This window comes from Dromiciops gliroides, chromosome 6, assembly GCF_019393635.1.
Source record: "Dromiciops gliroides isolate mDroGli1 chromosome 6, mDroGli1.pri, whole genome shotgun sequence".
In the NCBI taxonomy this organism is placed as follows: Eukaryota; Metazoa; Chordata; class Mammalia; order Microbiotheria; family Microbiotheriidae; genus Dromiciops; species Dromiciops gliroides.
The window spans coordinates 235,004,625-235,022,076 of NC_057866.1; the positions used below are offsets into that span (position 1 = coordinate 235,004,625).

A 17,452-nucleotide genomic window follows, 5' to 3' on the forward strand; every position below is an offset into this window, starting at 1 on the left:
GGTGACAGGTACGTTTTTACATAGATACAAAATACAAAGTAAAGCAGTTGGAGATTTCCAAGGGAAGCCGGAGATTCTAGGAGGTGTAGAGGTCAGAAGAGAGGGCATTTCAGTTGTGAGGGGGCAGATGATGCTGAGATAGAGGGGCATGTGAAGAAGGACCCGATCAGTCTGGTTAGATTCCAGGGTACAGGAAGGGCAGTAATCTATAACAGTGTTGGAAAGGTCAGTTGGGAAGGTCAGTTGGGAAGGGCTTTAAAAGCGAGAGAAGTTTACATTTGGTCCTAAAGGCAATAGAAGGCCTTTGGAGTTTTGAATAGGGGGGAGGTAATAAGCGTTTATTAAGTGCCTAGAGAGTGACAAGGTTAGACCTGAACTTTAGGGAAAAAAAAACTTTGCTGGGGCTGGAGTGGGGAAGGACTTATGACCAAGGATACTAGCTAGTCAACAGAGAATGAAGAAATGACTGGAGGATTGGCGCATTGCATATTTGAGGCAGCCTTGTTGGCTCATAGAGGAGTAAGGAGGGAAAATCATCAACTTGATCATTGTTTAGTAAAGTTGTTATTGAGCCAAAGTGGAAATCATTGGGTTAAATGAGCCTGGGGATAGAGTGTGGGAAAATATCAAGGAGTTGGGGGACCAGAAGTCACAGTAAGGTCCAAGACTTGATCTGATGTGAATGAGGGAAAGCTGAGGTGGAGGTTTGGGCAGAAAATGGACTTTCAAGAGTTCTAGGGGAAGCTAGGTGGCACAGTGGATAGAGCACTGGCCCTGGAGTCCAGAGGACCTAAGTTCAAATCTGGCCTCAGACACTTGACACTTACTAACTGTGTGACCCTGGGCTTAACCCCAATTGCTTCACAAAAAAAAAAAAAAAAAAAAAAAAGAGTTCCAGATCTTAGAGGAGGTGTAAGTGCCACAGTTGGTGAGGTCTGAGATGTGAGTGTAGCAGTGTCTGAATTGAAGAGCATAAAAGAAAGAGATTGTTGGAAGAGAGGATGTTGAGTAGTTTTCTGGGGAGTTTGTAAAACAAATATTTTGAAGTCCTGAAGCTCAGTGGCAACACGTGGTAGAAAAGACCACAGCCCAGGTGCTAAAGGCGTTGGAAGAGATATGAGATTGATGATATCAGTAGAAGACAGCAAATGGCTTAGGGAGAGGTGGCACATGCTAGTTGCATAGGATTTGAAACATAAAATGTCATTGAGGGGTGAAGTTGAAGGAATAGCAGGAAAGAAGGATCTTCACCCCTCCTCCTGAACCTTTGAATGAGGTGAAATGAGGAAATAAGCATCTTCTCAGAGAGGGTTAGGAGAGATTTGGTATCCTCAGGGGAGAGCAAATGAACTGATATATTTGTTTTTTACCCAGCAACTTTAAAGATATCCAAAAGGGCAGAATTAATGAAAGAATTTTGTAGTGAACATTAATAATATTTGATACCATTAAATTTGTTGGACCACATTTATTCATTGGGATTTTTTAAATCTCTAAAGCCATTTTCCATTTGCATGGGACTTGACTGAGAGTCTGTTTTGTTTTGCTTTTAGCTATAGTAGAACAGTCATAAAAATATAAAATATTCAAGTAGACATGGACTTGCATATTTTGTTTAACATATGACTTTAATTTTGCTTTGTCTTTGTGCATCAAAAACTTCTCCCATTTTAAGCAAAGAAATGAAATAACTTTTTCTTCTGCAACACTTAGACCCTTAATATTTCAGAGAGGTCATGTTTCTCCAGGTCAGCTTTGTTATGAGAGTGGAAGATGAGGACGCAAAGAGAAGACGGAGCTCTCTTCTTTTCCATCTACTACTTGCTTTCCCGAATCCTTCTTTTCCTGTTCCTTGTTCTTCTTTATTACTTTCATCTTCCTTTCCTCCCTATTTTTGGGATTCCTGCCTCAGTTTCAAGCAATTATAGATTTAGTTTTTAATCATTAAGTTGTTCCTTAATGAGCTCCTAATGGGCAAGGACTGTAATTGATTTCTTTTTCAACTTGTAAAATAATAACTTCCACAAAGTCCAACTTATTGTCCTGGAGGGAGGGAGCAGGAAAAAAAAATTAGGGACTACTAGGCAGAGTACTATAGAGTAGGATGCATATTGCCCAACAAAGAAGAAACATGGAAAAGAATACACAAAATAAAAACATCAGAAATTCTAGGTTTCTTCCATTAGCCCAGAAAATGAAGGCACTGCAAGGAGTCAGAGCAATTCAAAGAACAAAATAAACCATTCAGCATAAATCAGAAACTTTACTAACGAGACCCAAGAAATAAAAAAAGACAGAAGTGAGAGATAACCCCCAAACAAGCATGTGTGGGATTTCTGGTCATCTATATAGTCTAAAGAAGTCTGTTGGACAAAAATGCAAGTTGGAGAAGACAAACTTGGAACCATTAACCTCGTGTCCAGCTCTTCATGACCCCATTTAGGGTTTTCTTGGCAAAGAAACAGGAGTGCTTTGCCATTTCCTTCTCCAGCTCATTTGACAGATGAGAAAACTGAGGCAGACAGGACTAAATTACTTGCCCAGGATCACACAGCTAGTAAATGTCTGATGTTGGATTTGAACTCAGGTATTCCTTACTCCAGGTCTAGTGCTCTATCCACTGTGCCCCTTAACTGTCCACCATTCACCTAATGGGCAACAAAGAATTTGTCAAGGGAAGTGACAAACTTGAGCTTTCCTACAAAACTGGGAAACAATAGAAAACCCATAATTATTGACTCACCTGTTTCAAAGCAGTGATGCTTGAATTACTGGCAAAACTCTAGCTTGCTCTTAAATGCAAGCCTAATACTACCCTTTCGTAACAGAAGGCATGGCATATCTACTACCAGAAGATAACACCAGTGACTCCTTAAGTATAGGACATATTTTTTGTACTTTTTGCAAGGCAGATACACCTTATCACTTAAAAATAATTCCATAAACATATTAAAAGAAAACAATATACTAGTTGAAGAACAAAAAAGGGTACGTTGAAAGGAGCCTTTGAACAAGCTGCCTATGAAAGCACTGTAACATTATAATATCTTTGTTGATTATTGCATAGCCTTTGATTTAGTTCCTCACTCATGTTTTATTCATGTACTATAAATATAGAAGACAGACTGAAGTATAGTAGAAATGTTAAGAGTATTTGTTATTCACATGGGAAATTATTCTCTATATCATTTCACTAAGTCAGTAATGTCAAGACCAATTGATATGAAACCTGGAATTTCTCAGGAAGACAGTTTTCAGCCTATTTTGATTCTACTTAGGCTTAAATTCATTATCATCTCTCCCAAGTAAAACTAAGTATGGCTTCTAAGTTAAGGGGAGAATCAAACCAAAACATTTTATTGATTATTTCATGCTCACGGATGATATAAAATTAAATTGTTCCAATGAAAACTACATTAAACAGCTCTCTTGTCTCATAGGATCTTTCTTGAATGATGTCTAAATGTCATGTTGATTTAATAACTATAATAGTCTTTTAATGTATGCCAAGGAAGGATATGTGACTGAAAGCTTTGAACTTGAATCCAGCAAACACAGTGAACAAATAGATGAAGGTGATATCTGCAAATACCTTAGTCTACTCTAGGCAAGATGTATCAAGCATAAAGAGGAGACAGAGACCAAATATGTTAAAAACAAAATTTAAAAATCTAAACAGGGGCAGCTAGGTGGCGCAGTGGATAGAGCACTGTCCCTGGATTCAGGGGTACCTGAGTTCAAATCTGGCCTCAGACACTTACTAGCTGTGTGACCCTGGGCAAGTCACTTAACCCCAATTGCCTCACTAAAAAAAAAAAATCTAAGTAGAATGTGAAAAACATGTTTAAAGCAGTTAAATCCTATGCAACACCAGTGTTAGTATATATTGTAAAATGAACCATAACAAAAGTATCAACAAAAACCTGTATGGACAATGTCAACAAAACAGTTCAAGGTGGCTACAGAAAGATTAATACTTCCTTGACAGAAAGGAAGAAGATTTATAGGTCTTCTTAGAGCACACAGAAATAAATACTTTTGGAACAAGCAGACCTCACTTCAAAAAGCAATAGTAAGAACTGATAAGAGGTAGACTCCATTGGATTTGCTGAATGTAACTGAAAGTGGTTTATTTCCCAGGAGAACCAAAGAAACACAGTAGCTGGACAGGAGCTGTCCAAGAAGTGCTGGGGTGGCCTGAAACATATTGAAACAGTCTAGTTTTCCTATGGGGAGGGATTGGAGATAATGGTCAGAATATATATGTATGTATGTGTGTGTATGTATGTGTATGTATGTGTATATGTATGTATATATGTGTGTATATGTGTGTATACATGTATGTGTGTATATATGTATGTATGTGTGTATATATGCATGTATGTGTGTATATATGTATGTATGTGTGTATGTATATGTATGTATGTATGTGTGTGTGTATATATATGTATGTATGTATATATAGGATAGTTAACAAACTTTCCTCAGGCTATTTTAACTAAACTTCAACAAAATATGAAAAGAATGGAATTTTAAAATTCCCAATTGTATAATATTTAAAAATTTTCTAAACATTTCACATCTTATTTGAGCATCATAAGTCTGAAATATGTGCTTATTATATCCATTTTACTAATGAGGAAACTAAGGTTCAGAGAAATTAATTGACTTATACCCACAGTTTATAAATGTTTGAAGTTGGATTTGAACCCAGGTCTTACTGATTCTTCTTTTTTTTTTTTTTTTGGTGAGACAATTGGGGTTAAGTGACTTGCCCGAGGTCACACAGCTAGTATGTGTCAAGTGTCTGAGGCTGGATTTGAACTCGGGGCCTCCTGACTCCAGGGCTGGTGCTCTATCCACTGTGCCACCTAGCTGCCCCAGGTCTTACTGATTCTAAAGTCAGCCTATCAGTTATAATCCAGCAGGTGCTCAAAACATTTTTCACTAAATTTGACATATGCGTATCTTCAAGTTAACTCAACTTTGCAATTTGTTTGAACTACATCTCCCAAAGTGTTAAAAATTTCCTTGTAATAAGATTATTAACTGAATGATTTCTTTTTTAGACATTATTTACCAATTCTCTCTCTCTCTCCCCCTTTGCCTTGTAGATATGGCAGGACTTTATGTTTGCTTGTGCTCTTTATCCTACTGACCAGGCCTTTGTTGATTCAGTGAGAGCAGAAGTTGTTCATCAGGTATGACTGAAAAACTTTTTATGTTTGTCTTGATGTGCCAGGTTCTTTTATTTATTTATTTTTTTTAATTATTATTATTTTTTTTTAGTGAGGCAATTGGGGTTAAGTGACTTGCCCAGGGTCACACAGCTAGTAAGTGTTAAGTGTCTGAGGCCGGATTTGAACTCAGGTACTCCTGAATCCAGGGCCGGTGCTCTATCCACTGAGCCACCTAGCTGCCCCCTGCCAGGTTCTTTTAAAAAGAGTTTTATTGATACCTTTCTTATATACTATAACCACAGTCCTTTCCTAATATAATCATTTTTCCCACCAAAGTCACTTGTTTTTTTGGGGGTTTTTTTTGGGGGGGTTGTTTTTCGTGAGGCAGTTGGGGTTAAGTGACTTGCCGAGGGTCACACAGCTAGTAAGTGTTAAGTGTCTGAGGCTGGATTTGAACTCAGGTACTTCTGAATCCAGGGCTGGTGCTTTATCCACTGCGCCACCTAGCTGCCTCTACCAAAGTCACTTGTAACAGAGAAAAAGAAATAAAACCAACATATAAATCATTTGTGTCTGATGGCACATACAGCATTTCTAATCCATAGGCCACCATCTCTCCACCAAAAGTAAGAAAATATATTTCATCTTCTATTCTCTGGGAATAAGATTGGTCACTACAATCAATATGAACTTGACTGCCTTTTAACAGTATTTTTCTTTGCATTTTGTAGTCTTTCATATTGCTCCCCAGTTCTACTTTCTTTATTCTTCATTATTTCATATAAATCTCTCCAAGTTTCCCTGAATTCCTGAGTCTTATGGTGCAATAATTTTCTATCACATCCATATACCACTATTTGTCTAGCCATAACCAGTAGACCTCTACTACATTTCCTATTTTTTACTACCTCAAAAAAATGTTGCATGTAATATTTTAGGCCAACATTTCTCTCTTTGACCTCCTTAAGGAATATGACCTATGGTGGGATTGCCTTTTTTCATTTTCCTTTTGTTCTTTTCTCTTTAAATGTCAACTCTTATTTTTAAAAAAATTAAGCTATTTAATTTAAAATTTTAAAAAGCTCTATGAATGTAATGGAATACTATTGTGTTATAAGAAATGATGAGCAGGGGGATTTCAGAGAAACCTGGAAGGATTTGCATGAACTGATGATGAGTGAGATGAGCAGAACCGGGAGAACATTGTACACAGTGTCAACAATGTTATGTATTGATCAACTGTGATAGACTTGATTCTTCTCAGCAATACAATGGTCCAAGATAGTTCCAAAGGACTCATGATGGAAAATGCTCTCCAAATCCAGAAGAAAAAGAATTGTGGAATCTAGATGCAGATCCAACCATACTATTTCTATTGTTTTGTTGTTGTTTTTCTTTTTTGAGGTTTTTCCTTTTTGCTCTGATTCTTCTCTCATAGCATGACTAATGCAGAAATATGTTTAATGTGATTGTACATATATAACCTATGCCAGATTACTTGCTGTCTTGGGGAAGGGGGAAGGAGGGACAGAGGGAGGGAAAAAATTTGAAACTAGAAATCTTATAAAAACAAATGTTGAAAACTATCTCTAAATATAACTGGAAAATAATAAAATATTTATATGGAAAAAACAAGATAAAAAATAAGCTCTATTTAAACTAATTCTATAGACTACTAATTCTAAATTTTGACTTTTCTGAGAATAATTGAATAATTGATAGCTTTTGCCATACTCCCATTTTCTCCTCCTGTAAGATGTATTGTTAAAAGAGAAAAGATAATATAGAGTTCATGTTAATTTAAGGATTATTATGTGATGGGATGGACTGGGAATTGCCTTTTTGATTGTTTTTTTTTTTTTTTTTAGTGAGGCAATTGGGGTTAAGTGACTTGCCCAGGGTCACACAGCTAGTAAGTGTTAAGTGTCTGAGGCCGGATTTGAACTCAGGTACTCCTGACTCCAAGGCCAGTGCTCTATCCACTGCGCCACCTAGCTCCCCCTTGATTGGTTTTTAATCTGTACTTCTCTGAATAGAGAACTCCCTTTGAGAAAAATCCCTCCTCAGTGCATGACAGCAACTTCTTTTTAACTTATATTTTTAGAGTATGGCCTGGACACCGAAGGGTTAGCCCATTTGCCCAAGTCCAACAACCCTTATGTTTTAGGGATAGCTCTTAAACTCTGGCTTTCCTAATTCTGCGATCGGTTCTCTACCTACTATGCCACTTGTTCAGTTGTTTTTCAGTTGTGTCCAAAAGAAATAGTAGGGTTCAATCAGAATCCATATTCCACAGTTCTTTTTTTTTTCTGGATTTGGAGAGCCTTTTCCATCATGAGTCCTTTAGAACTTTCTTGTACCGTTGTATTGGCAAGAAGAATATAGTCTATCACAATTGATCAATACATAATGTTGATGATACTGTGTACAATGTTCTGGTTCTGCTCACCTCACTCATCATCAGTTCATGCAAGTCCTTTTAGATTTCTCTGAACTCCTCCTGCTCATCCTTTCTTACAGCACAATAGAATTCCATTACATTCATATACCACAACTTGTTCAGCCATTCTCCAATTGATGGGCAGCCCCTCAATTTCCAATTCCTTGCCACCACAAAAGAGTAGCAGTTTATATTCATTCTTAAGGGGTAATAGGGAACCACTGGAGATTAATGAGTTGGGTGTGACATGGTCAGACGTACACTTTAGGATAATCCCTTTGGCAACTATTTATGTGATAGAAGAATTGGAGGGAGGACAAATTTGAGCCAAGGAGACCAATTAGATGGCTCTTGCAGCGAGAGATGATGAGGGCTTGAAGTATGGTGGTAGCAACAGATTAGATATGTGGGGGCATGAAAGTGAGGGGTCAAAGATGATATTGAGTAACAAGTAGAATGGTGGTGTCCTCAACAGTAAATAATTTAGATAATAAAAATAATTGTAAAGACAAAACATTTTGAAAGATAACTCTGAACAACGGAGTGCTCAGCTATGATACTAGAGGATTAACAATGAAATGTGTCTTCCAGCTCTGGAAGAAGAGAGGTGATGGATTTAGGTGGAAATCAAATCATATATGGTTTTTGGACTTGGCCAATGTGAGAATCCATTTTTCTTGACTCTATATTCCATGTATATCTGTTATAACGATACATGTTTATAACAGGTGTTTTCTCTTTCTCATTGGTACAAGTTTGGGGGGAGGTGGGAGACAGAGGTCAGGTTTTAATTAAATAAAATATAATTTTAAAATCGATTTTTAAAAAAGATGGTATAGAGAGAAAATAGAAGAGGCCTTAGGTATACCGTGTTTAGTGAATGTAACTTATTTATGGAGATATATCAGAGAAGACCGAGAAAGAGGAGTCAGACAGGTGGGAAATGCACCAAGAGAGCAATGTCATGAAAACTCCAAGAGGAAAGAATATTCAGGAGGATTTGATGATTACTGGTGTCAAATGTTGCAGAGAGATCAGGAAGGATGAAGATTAAAGGCCATTAAATTTCATTGGTAATTTTTGGACAGAAAGTTTCAATTGGAGGTTTAGAAGATAAGGAGAAGAGAGGAAGTGGAGACACCTAACAAATTATTATTTTTTTTTTAAAAAGGAGTATAGCTGAAAGGAATGATGCAGGATAATAGCATGCGATGGTAGGATGTAGTGAGAGTTCATTTTAAGAATAGGGGAGACATGGAAATATTTATATATAGTTTAGGAAGAACAGTGAGGATTAGACAAAGAGGATGATAGTAGAAACAGCTGGAAAAAACAGAAGGGACCGGGATTGAATGATTGAAAAGGGTTGGTTATAAACAAGAGATAGAGTATATTATAAAATGCAGAGTGGATGATTTTGATTACATTAAATTAAAAAATTTTTGTACAAACAGAAGCAATGCATCCAAAATTAGAAGGGAGGCAGAAAGCTGGGAAACAATTTTTGAGGCCAGTACTTCTGATAAAGGCCTCATCTCTAAAATATATAGGGAACTAAATCAAATTTATAAGAACCCAAGTCATTCCCCAATTGAGAAATGGTCAAAGGATATGAACAGGCAGTGTTCTGATGAAGAAACCAAAGCTATCTATTCCCATATGAAAAAATGCTCTAAATCTCTAATCATTAGAGAGATGCAAATTAAAACAACTCTGAGGTAACACCTGACACCTATCAGATTGGCTAAAATGACAAAAAAGGAAAATAATAAATGTTGGAGAAGCTGTGGGAAAATTGGAACACTAATGCATTGTTGGTGGAGCTGTGAACTGATCCAACCATTCTGGAGAGCAATTTGGAATTATGCCCAAAGGGCGATAAAGCTGTGCATACCCTTTGACCCAGCAATACCACTTTTGGGTCTTTTTCCCAAAGAGATCATGGAAGGGGGAAAGGGACCCACATGTACAAAAATGGAAGTTGAGGGGGTGCCCATCAATTGGGGAATGGCTAGACAAGTTGTGGTATATGAATACAATGGAATACTATTGTGCTGTAAGAAATGATGAGCAGTAGGAGTTCAGAGAAACCTGGAGGGTCTTGCGTGAGCTGATGATGAGTGAGATGAGCAGAACCAGAAGAACATTGTACACAGTAACATCAACATTGAGTGTTGACCTACTGTGATGGACTGTTTTCTTCTCACCAATGCAATGGTACAGAAGAGTTCCAGGGAACTTGTGATGGAAGAGGATCTCCAAATCCAGGAAAAAAAAAAAAAGAACTGCAGAGTATAGATGCTAAATGAACCATACTATTTCTTTTGTTTTTGATGCTGTTGTTTTTTTTTCTATTTTGAGGTTTTCCATCATAACTCTGATTTTTTTCTCTTATAACATGACTAATGCAGAAATAGGATTAATGTTATTATGTGTGTGTGTATATATATATATATATATATATGTATATATATAAAACCTATATCAGATTACCTGCTGTCTAGGGGAGGGGGGAGGGAGGGAGAAAAATCTGAAATTATAAAGCTTGTATAAACAAAGGTTGAGAACTATCTTTACATGTAATGGAAAAAAATAAAATACTTTATTAATTAAAAAAATAAAAAAGAAAAGGGTTGGTTATGGCATCAGAGTATGGAGCAAGGGAGGAGGTAGTGTGAAATAATATCAGAAGACTGGGTTAAGTAGATGGAAAGAAGAGGAAGCTCTCAGCTAATGCCCCCAGTGTTTTCTAGGAAGTATGAGACAAGCTTTTGGGAGGCAGGGGTTGCTGTGTGAGGTTTGATGAAGCTGGAAGAGGTTTGGAACAGAAGCTATGGAAAATAAGATAGAGAATCGATTTGGGAAACAGGATTCCCTAGCTGTATTAAGTACCCCAATGAGATTAGCTGACACAGATTCATAGTGGACTCATCAGCATGGTTTCATGATGCCTTCCAGCTCTCTTCTGCAACACAGTCTGTCACTAAATCCATCCTTCTGGTCTTTGCAGCTTGAGCTAACACTTCTAAGGGGCACCTGCCTCCTCACCTTAATGGTGGTATCTGAAGTGTGTTGTTCAGTTAGGGACATGCATTTATTGGGCAGCCCATTGCGTTAGTCCATCAGGATGCAGACCTGGGATAGGAACAGTGACCTGGGCCAAGAACTTAATGGGAATAGGAGCCAGCCAGTCGGATTATATTATGTCCCGTGCTCTATTTCTGCCCTCTCTGCAGAAACTGTACTGTATCAGGAAGGCTGGGTAGTGTTTTCAGCAATCCCAAACTCCTCTGACACATTCAAGCCCACCTTTCTAACAGCAGTATTTTTCTGGTGATGCTACATGGCTGTAAATCCATGATCACTAAAGAAATAAAATTTCAGGTGGAAACACAGAGTTGTTTAAAAAAAAAAAAGGAAGCTTCACTTTTTTTGTCTTATGCACTTGGAAAAAAGTAATCTTTTTTTTCTTCTTAAATTTCAGATCAGAAGATTGAAATCTCATCCATCCATCATCATATGGAGTGGTAACAATGAAAATGAAGCTGCTTTGGCAGAGAACTGGTTTTCTGTGCCATCCAGTAAACTCCAAATCTACATGAGAGACTATGTGACATTGTATGTGAAAAATATCAGAGAAATTGTCCTGGCAGTAAGTGGATTTTGGAATGAATTTGTAAATGAATCAATGCAGCTAATGTCTCTTTAGCAAGACAACTTTCTTTTTCCCCCCGAGACTTTCCTTTGCCTTCACTGCTGCCACCTTATGTGTGTAGGACTTTAGGGAGGTCAGTACAGAGCTTCAGGCCATTATTGTGGGTTGGAGGGAGAGAGGTAACTTAGTGTTATCATTAACTGGTTCTGGTCAACTTGGCTAAGTCACAACTTTTGAAGGCCTTATGTTTCTTATCTAAAAAATGGGAGGGGCAGCTAGGTGTCGCATTGGATAAAGCACTGGCCCTGGATTCAGGAGTACCTGAGTTCAAATCCAACCTCAGACACTTGACACTTACTAGCTGTGTGACTCTGGGCAAGTCACTTAACTCCCATTGCCCTGCAAAAAAAAAAAAAAGATGGGAGATTGGATGGGATAACATCTAACATTCCTTCCAGCTGTAACATTCTTTGCTTTTAAATATGGACATTGACATCAGTCTATTTTCCACTACAATGGAAGGTTGCATTACATGACCAGAAATATAATGAGAAAGATGAATAATAAAACCTGACACTTAGATGCCATTGTAAAGTTTGTAAAGACCTTTACATTATCCATGATCTGGCTTGAGCTTCACAACAACCCAGTATGGTAGGTGTAAGTACATTTCACCCCTATTTTTCTGAAGCTCTCTCACCTTCTGTATCCAATCCATTGCCAAGGCCTGGCAAATTCACCTTTGCAAGGTCTCTCAAATATGCCTGTTTCTTTCCACACTGCCGCCATACTGGTGCAGGCCTTGGTTACTTCACGTCTGGATTAAGTAGCCTACTGGTGGGTCTGCCTGCCTCAAGTCTCTCCCCACTCCAGTCCATCCGCCACTCGACTTCTAAAGTGATTTTCCTCATACTCATTTCTGACCGTCCTCCCAACTCTGCCCTTCACCTACTACCCCTCTTATGCACACTCTCAGTAAACTCTAGTGACTTCTTATCACCTCCAGTATCAAATACAAGATGCTCTGTTTGGCATTCAAAACCCTTCATAATCTATCCCACTCCTACCTTTCCAGTCTTACACCTTACTCCTCAACAAGAACTCTTTGATCACATGACACTAGCCTCCTGGCTGTTCTTGGTTCCAGGCATTTCCCTGGATTTCCCCCATGCCTAGAATGCTCTTCTTCCTCCACTCTGATTACTAACCTCTCTGGTTTCCCTTAAATTCCCACTAAAATCCCAGGTTCTATAGAAAGCCTTCCCCAACCCCTCTTAATTCCAGTACCTTCCCACTATTAATTATTTTCTGTTTATCTTCTATATACATTGATTGTAGGCACTTTGAGGGCAGGTGCTGTTTTCTTTTTGTATCCCCAGCACTTAGCACAGTGCTTGGCACATAGTGGGTCATTAATGAATGTTTATTGATTGATTATTGATTAAAAAGAGAAAACTTGGACAAATAGGATGGTTTTGAAACTATGTGTTGTATTTATTATAGTTTTAAAGAAAAAGCATGTGATAGAAATCAGCAATTTAATATTCATTTCTCTTTTCCTTTTCCACTTTGTATAGGATCACCCTTGCTGGTATTTGTCAAGTTCAGAATATAAAAAAATTAAAAAACAAAAGAGAACAAATCAATAAATTAGTTACAACTAAAAAACTTAGAAAAGCAGCAAATCAATAAAACTTGAGCCAAACATAAAAGTAGAAATTCTAAATCAGAGAGAAACATAATTCAGAGCAAACAAGCACAATACCTAAGAGCTGTTTTTAATTTTTTAATTCTAATTTTTTATTTTTTGGCGGGGCAATGAGGGTTAAGTGACTTGCCCATGGTTACACAGCTAGTAAGAGGAACTGTTTTTTCAAAAACAAATTAATGAATTTAATTAATCTGATTAATGTAATTTTAAATCTAGTTAAACTCATCTGATTTTAAAAAGAAAACCAAGTTGTTAACATAAAAAATTAAAAATGAGAATTGACTACAAACAAATGAACAGGAAATAAAGGAAATTAATAGAAATTATTTTACCCAGTTATAGGCTCAACAAAACTGATACCTTAAATGACATGGATTAATATTCACCAATATGAAATATTCAGATTTAACAGAATAGAAATGAAGAATTTAAAATAATGTAATCTCCGATAAATTCAACAAGGAACTCCCATAGGGAAAAAAAGGCCAGGACAAGATGCCTTTACAAATGAATTCTATCAAACATTGCACAAAAATCAGTTCCAATGTTACATAAATTATTTAGGACAGAAAAGGGTAAGAAGGGATTTCTAGGAGGAGCAGCAATTTGTTTTATATAGACAGGACTGGCCTTTTAAAGGGTGGTGAGGTCATGTGGCTTCCTTGCCTGCAGAGGCATAAAAAAATTCAGATTATGAGGAGTTACTGCCCAGGTTTTTATAAAGTGTTTCTCTTGCCCTGTGGGACATGCCTTTTTAACATAGGATGGCTGGTTGCCATGGTGAATGCAGAGGATTATGGGAATAGCTGTTTTATCTGAATTATTATCTTTTTAACCTTAGGAATTATATATATATACATATATATAATATTTTTTATCCCTTTCTATTAATGAAGTCATTTTGATTGCATTTTATAGTTCACAAGTGTCTCATTACATTCTAACATTAACCCTGAATCTTTGGACTGGCCTATGTTCGGCCTGGCCAAGAATGTTTGGCATGGTGGGCAATGGAGAGAGGGTTTTCAATGATTCTGTGGTAAATTTGTTGTTCAAATGGAAAAGGAGTTTCACAGAAGAATGGGAGCCCCGTGTGGTTGCATAACCAGAGATTGGACATTGCTGCAGTGTTGTCTAGGGTATGTGGGAAGCCATCTCATGGCTTCTTGCTTGCTTACCTTGAGAAGAAAATAGAAAAAATAAAGTTAAGTACTCATGGTGTTTATTGATGACTTCAAAAAAGAAAAATGAAGATAATTTGTTCCTGTGTATTGGGCAATTAGGGCAGCAGAGTAGTGCAGTGAATAGAGTGTCAGGCTTGGAGTCAGAAAGACATTCCTTAGTTCAAATCTGGCCTCAGACACTTACTAGCTGTGTGACCGTGAGCAAGTCACTTAACCCTGTTTACCTCAGTTTTCTCATTTGTAAAATGAGCTGAAGAAGGAAATGGCAAACCACTCTAGTATCTTTGCCAAGGAAGCCCCAAATAGCATCACAAAGAGTCAGACATGGTTGAAACAAATAAACAACATTTAGGCAGTTAGAGGCAGAGATGAATGAGCTTTTGATGTTTAAGGACCATTTCTTTTTATTTTTATTCATTTATTTTTTTAGTGAGGCATGTGGGGTTAAGTGACTTGCCCAGGGTCACACAGCTAGTAAGTATTAAGTGTCTGAGGTTGGATTTGAACTCAGGTACTCCTGAATCCAGGGCTGGTGCTCTAACCACTGCGCCACCTAGCTGCCCCTGTTTAAGGAGCATTTCTTAAGGGCAAGGATGGGGGGAGGAAGCTTATGGTTCTAGTAATAGCACAGGTGAAAAGGGCCAAGGTGTAAAGAGCTCCAGATGAAATGTCAGTCAGCTAGCCATTTAAAAATGCCTACTCTGGGCCAGGCACTGTGCTAAGGGAATATAAAGAGAAGCTAAAGAGCCATCTTTTGTCTCCCTGCTATCCTGGGTCTTTAATGTATGATCTCTGACCCAAAGCTTTCATTGGACATTGTGAGATGAGGGCTGGCAGGAGTAATAGGGATTGGGAATCTGTTCTAGTGGTAAGGAAGCCTCCAGTTTTTTCGTAAGTACCACCATCATACTATAAAATTCTAGGAGCTCCACTTTCCATTGGTCAGTCAGAGGGTGGACAGGCTTTTACCACCAGAGAATGAGGGTAGTTGCAGGAGAAATGTAAACAGCAAGCGAATGCATCATTCAAACAGTGGCTACTAAAGTTGTCTAATGGGAGCAACTCTGACAGTTGCAAAGTTCCATCTACTCAGAGAGTTAGCAGAGAACTTGAAAAATGGCCTAGATCAATAAGAAAATCTAAATGGAGACTCCCTTTTCCTCTTTTGGGGGGTTTCTAAAAAGGAGAGTTGGCATTCTTGACCCCACAGCCATTATTAGATTGATTCCCTAGGTAGCAGATTCCCTGGAGTGCAGCAAGGGGAGGGGATGAAATTGAACTGAATTTGAGAACTCTCTGCTCCCTATGCCTGCTTTGGATACAGTTAGATCCCACTTTTGGGGCAGAGAATCATTCTTTGAGTGTGGGCCTTGTCCTCTAGACCACCATAAAGATCTGGGCACCTAAAACTTTTGAAGTTTGTTCATTAGATTGGGTCAACCCAACCAACTCTCTGGGTAAATACAGTTGTCTGCAGAAATAGCTACTCTGGGGATAGAGAAAGGAAGCATGTTGCTGGGTTTAAGGGTGATGACATTCATTCCTTTAAGAAGCTTTAGACATGTATTCCTGAGCATGAGGTGGAGATGATTAATGATCAGTCTATGGGAGTTATAGGAAAATTGTGTTGTGACATCTGGGACTAGGGAAGGTCCTTTTGTCCTACCATTACTTTACCCTTGTTCTTCAAAGTCATCCAGGTTTCTAGATTTGAGAGACTCTTGGGATGAATCCGTCTGGGTTAAGGTCCAAGGTTTCTCTAAGGCTCAGGTTGTTAGAATTGCCAGAGTGCAGACATTCTGTTTTCTATATGCCTGAGTTAAGTGTAGTCTGGAAGACCACTGAAGAGAAGAGTGTCCTTCCTCGGGTAGAGGTGAGTGGAAGACCTCTTATGTGGGTATTCTTTGTATTGAATAATCAGAAGGAATGTATTGTGAGTTCTAAGAAATAAGTACCTGTGTGGATCTTTATGGTATATTTTCTATAAATTATAAATAGGGCTAAACAGTATTCGTTCCTGGGCATGTGTGTGGAAGTTATTTCTTTCTTAGTAATGGAAGTGAAAAAGGCTGGAGCAGTATAAATTCTCCTTATAATTACTTGGTATTGCTGATGAAGATGGCAGAAGATATCTAGTGATTTAGACTAAATTATGGGAGCAGAATAAAGTTGTGATGGTGATTTTTTGGGCCATTCCTTACCTTATCAGCCTGCTAGACCAGGTACCCTAACCCTGGTCTAATTTCATGGAGTTTTTTTATTTTAACAATGCATTTTTCTCTCTTCCTTTGGCTAAGACAAGTTAGGAATAGTTTGGTGTTACCTGGGAAGGAGCTCAGTATATATTCACCATCTTATAACCACTTAGGGTTATTTGAACTTTCCATTATATTGTTATAGTTTGGTGGGGAGTGACCTGAAAGAGGTCCTACTTCCTAAGAGCACTGATTTTGATCACGACATTAATTATATAATATTGATTTAGCCAACCGAGCCTACAATAGCAGAGGAGTTAGATAGTATGGTAGTTCATGAGAGACAAAGAATGGGAAATAGACTCTATGAAAATTCATGATCAAGTCTGCTTAGTTAAATTGGGTAGTTTGTAATAAGTTACTGGTACTCCGCCATTGTCTAAAAGGAAGCGCACATTTTTGGGGAATCATGGGGAAAAGGTGGCATATTTAGTACCTAGAGGAGTCCAAATCCCATACAGATATTTCAGGAAAACTCTAAAAATGTACTAGAAGGAATAATTATAAAGAAAACAAAAGGGAAACTGCTATAAGTTCCTCCATCCAGTCTTGGACTATACAAAAAGATTGCCAGACTCCTGTGGAAGCTATGAATAGAGACAAGACTGGCCAGGCAGAAGCCAAAGCATGGTGTAGGAATGCATTAATCTCAAAAAGAAAATGGTGTGCTGAGGAGGAAAGGTCAGGAAAAGAGAAGTGAGGGAGAGTTTTAAGATGGAAGACAGAATAGGTGAAGTTGTAGTTATAAGCAAAACAAACTCCAACATTGGAGGATCAGAGGGTCATTAAAAGGAAAGAGAATAAAAAACTATGATAATGGCAGGTCAAGGGGAAAGAGAAGAGAGGGAACAGAATGGAAATAGATTGCTTTAATTATAGGTCACTAAGATTAAGCATACTCCTCTTTTACTGCCTTTTTTTTTATTAAGAAGAGGGTCAGGGGAAAAGAGAAGAAAAAGTACAAGAAGACAGGGTAGAGGAAAATGTGTAATTGACCATAATAACTATGAAGACAAATGGGATGACC

The 17,452-nt window shown here is 37.9% G+C and overlaps 1 protein-coding gene across 1 annotated transcript in view; it reads left to right on the top strand.

Annotated features, from left to right (window-relative positions):
- MANBA (mannosidase beta) overlaps positions 1-17,452 on the top strand; it is a 117,702-nt gene that overhangs the window by 64,263 nt on the left and 35,987 nt on the right. Inside the window, exons 10-11 of the mRNA XM_043972921.1 lie at positions 5,115-5,201; positions 11,105-11,272. Coding sequence (XP_043828856.1) covers positions 5,115-5,201; positions 11,105-11,272 — 255 coding nt within the window. The remainder of the gene's footprint in view (positions 1-5,114; positions 5,202-11,104; positions 11,273-17,452) is intronic.